Below are 2,476 nucleotides of genomic sequence, written 5' to 3' on the forward strand. Positions count from 1 at the left end.
AATTAGCTGGGCATGGTGGCACATGCCTGTAGCCCCAGCTACTCGGGAGGGTGCGGCAGGAGAATTCCTTGAACCCAGGAGGTGGAAGTTGCAGTGAACAGAGATGGCATCACTGTACTCCAGCGTGGACAACAGAGCGAGACCCTATCTCAAAAGAAAAGAAAAGAAAAAAGAAACATGAGCTAATGCCCAATCGATCACTGGCATGGACTTGGTGTTCTCTGTGTACAGTCCATGGGGCTGAGTCCTGAGTGCTTCCTTATGTCAGGCACAAGGTTGGGCACTGGCAATAGGGTGATGGACAAGACAGAACATGTCATTGCCTACACAGAGTTTGCAATCTGGTGGCATTAAGCCAGCAAACAAGTATATTAGCTCACATGAATGAGGGCTGAAGCAGAGGGTTGCTTCAGGTATGGCTGGATCCAGGGGTTCAAGAAGCAAAGTGAGGGCCTTGTCTTTCCATCTCTAGGCCCTGTTTTCATCGTGGTGGCAAGCTGACCACCAGACCACCAACCAGACTCATGTGCCCCAGCTTCTCAACTTAAGCAGGAGGCAGCCTTTCCTTTTTAGGAAAGTTCTGTAGACTGTTCTGTTTTTTGTTTGTTTGTTTGAAATGGAGACTTGCTGTGTCACCCAGGCTGAAGTGCAGTGGTGCGATCTCAACTCACTGCTTCCTCCACCTCCTGAATTCAAGCGATTCTCCTGCCTCAGCCTTCTGAGTAGCTGGGATTACAAGCATGTGCCACCATGCCTGGCTAAGTTTTGTATTTTTAGTAGAGACAGGGTTTCACCATGTTGGTCAGGCTGGTCTCAAACTTCTGACCTCATGATCTGCCTGCCTCGGCCACCCAAAGTGCTGGGATTACAGAAGTGAGCCACTGTGTAGGGCCGACTGTTCTGTTTTTAACAGAAACAGCCCCAGGGAAGGTGCTGATAGGCCATGCTGGGGTCATGTGCTCAAATTTCTAGGTGTGGGAGGAGCAGAAAGTGTAGGACATTCTGATCGGCGACACATGGTCACATGACCACCAGGAGCCAGGTGAGCCTCACGTTGTTGGAGAATGGTTTCCTTACAGGAAAGGATCAGAGTTGCTGGACCCACAGAAGCAAAAAAAATATTTCTTTCTTTTTTTTTTCCTTGAGATGGAGTCTCGCTCTGTCACAAAGGCTAAAGTGCAATGGCGTGATTTTGGCTCACTGCAACCCCCACCTCCTGGGTTCAGGTGATGCTCCTGCCTCAGCCTCCAGAGTAGCTGAAATAAGAGGTGTGTGCTACCACACCTGGCTAATTTTTGTGTTTTTAGTAAAGGCGGGATTTCTCCAAGTTGGCCAGTCTGGCCTCGAATTCCCAACCTTAGGTGATCCACATGCCTTGGTTTCCCAAAGTGCTGGGATTGCAGGCCTGAGCCACCACACCTGGCCCTGGGAAAATATTTTTTTACCAAAAGCTAGTGTTAAGGTGTGTTTCTCTCCAGGCGCTTGGCTTGGGGGAGGACTGGAATGTGGAGAAGAGGACATCGGCAGGTGGAGGGCAAAAGGTCCGGCTGCTGAAGAAAGCTCTGGAGAAACACGCAGACAAGGAGGACCTGGTCATTCTCTTCACAGACAGGTAGGTGGGCCGGGGCTTCCTGGCCTGGGCCCCTCTGAGGAAGACAGAAGAATTCTAAAATGAGGCCCTCCGAGAACATCAGGGAAGAAGGGGGATGACTCTGGCTAAGGTTGCCTACAGTTTTATGGTGTCCATTCCCAGGCTTGGTGAAAAGGAGGTTACCCAGGAGTGTGATGGCCCCACTTTAAGTCAGAGAAGATGATATGTTATGGGGACCATCTCTCTGCCCAGCGTAGGGGTGGGAACATGGCAGACAGGGCTGCAGACTGAGGCAGATCCATTTCCCAGCTGGTGGCCCAGGCTGGTGTGGGCAGAGGGCCATTTGTGGAGAGCTTGATCCTTGCTCCTCCGGTCTGTGCCCTCACTGGCTCCCTGCTCACCCCTGCCCTGCCCCATCTTCTTGCTGTTCTGGCCACAGCTATGATGTGCTGTTTGCATCGGGGCCCCGGGAGCTCCTGAAGAAGTTCCGGCAGGCCAGGAGCCAGGTGGTCTTCTCGGCCGAGGAGCTCATCTACCCAGACCGCAGGCTGGAAGCCAAGTATCCGGCAGTCTCCGATGGCAAGAGGTTCCTGGGCTCTGGAGGTGAGAGGCCTGGGTGCAGGGCGCTTGGCCTAGCAGAAGGGCCCATCCACTGCCTTTGTGAGGACCCCACTTGTTTGACATTCAGTGTGGGTGTCTCATAAGTCTCCAGAACGTTCTGAATAGAGCTCCTGACTTTTCAACCCCAAATGTGTTCCCCTGTGGTTTTCCTCATCCCATTCAGCAGATGGCCAGCCCCACGACAGAACCCAGGAGTCACTCCTGACGCCTCATTTGCCAGTCACCTGTCTAACCTGTCTAATACTTCCTTTTTTTTTTTTTTTT

At 52.1% G+C, this 2,476-nt stretch overlaps 1 protein-coding gene across 1 annotated transcript in view; it reads left to right on the forward strand.

Moving 5' to 3' along the window:
• PLOD1 (procollagen-lysine,2-oxoglutarate 5-dioxygenase 1) overlaps positions 1-2,476 on the forward strand; it is a 39,189-nt gene that overhangs the window by 10,815 nt on the left and 25,898 nt on the right. Inside the window, exons 3-4 of the mRNA XM_017504373.1 lie at positions 1,479-1,612; positions 2,031-2,194. Of these exons, the coding sequence (XP_017359862.1) occupies positions 1,479-1,612; positions 2,031-2,194 (298 nt within the window). The remainder of the gene's footprint in view (positions 1-1,478; positions 1,613-2,030; positions 2,195-2,476) is intronic.

The sequence above is a fragment of the Cebus imitator genome, unplaced genomic scaffold (assembly GCF_001604975.1).
Source record: "Cebus imitator isolate Cc_AM_T3 unplaced genomic scaffold, Cebus_imitator-1.0 Scaffold15, whole genome shotgun sequence".
In the NCBI taxonomy this organism is placed as follows: domain Eukaryota; kingdom Metazoa; phylum Chordata; class Mammalia; order Primates; family Cebidae; genus Cebus; species Cebus imitator.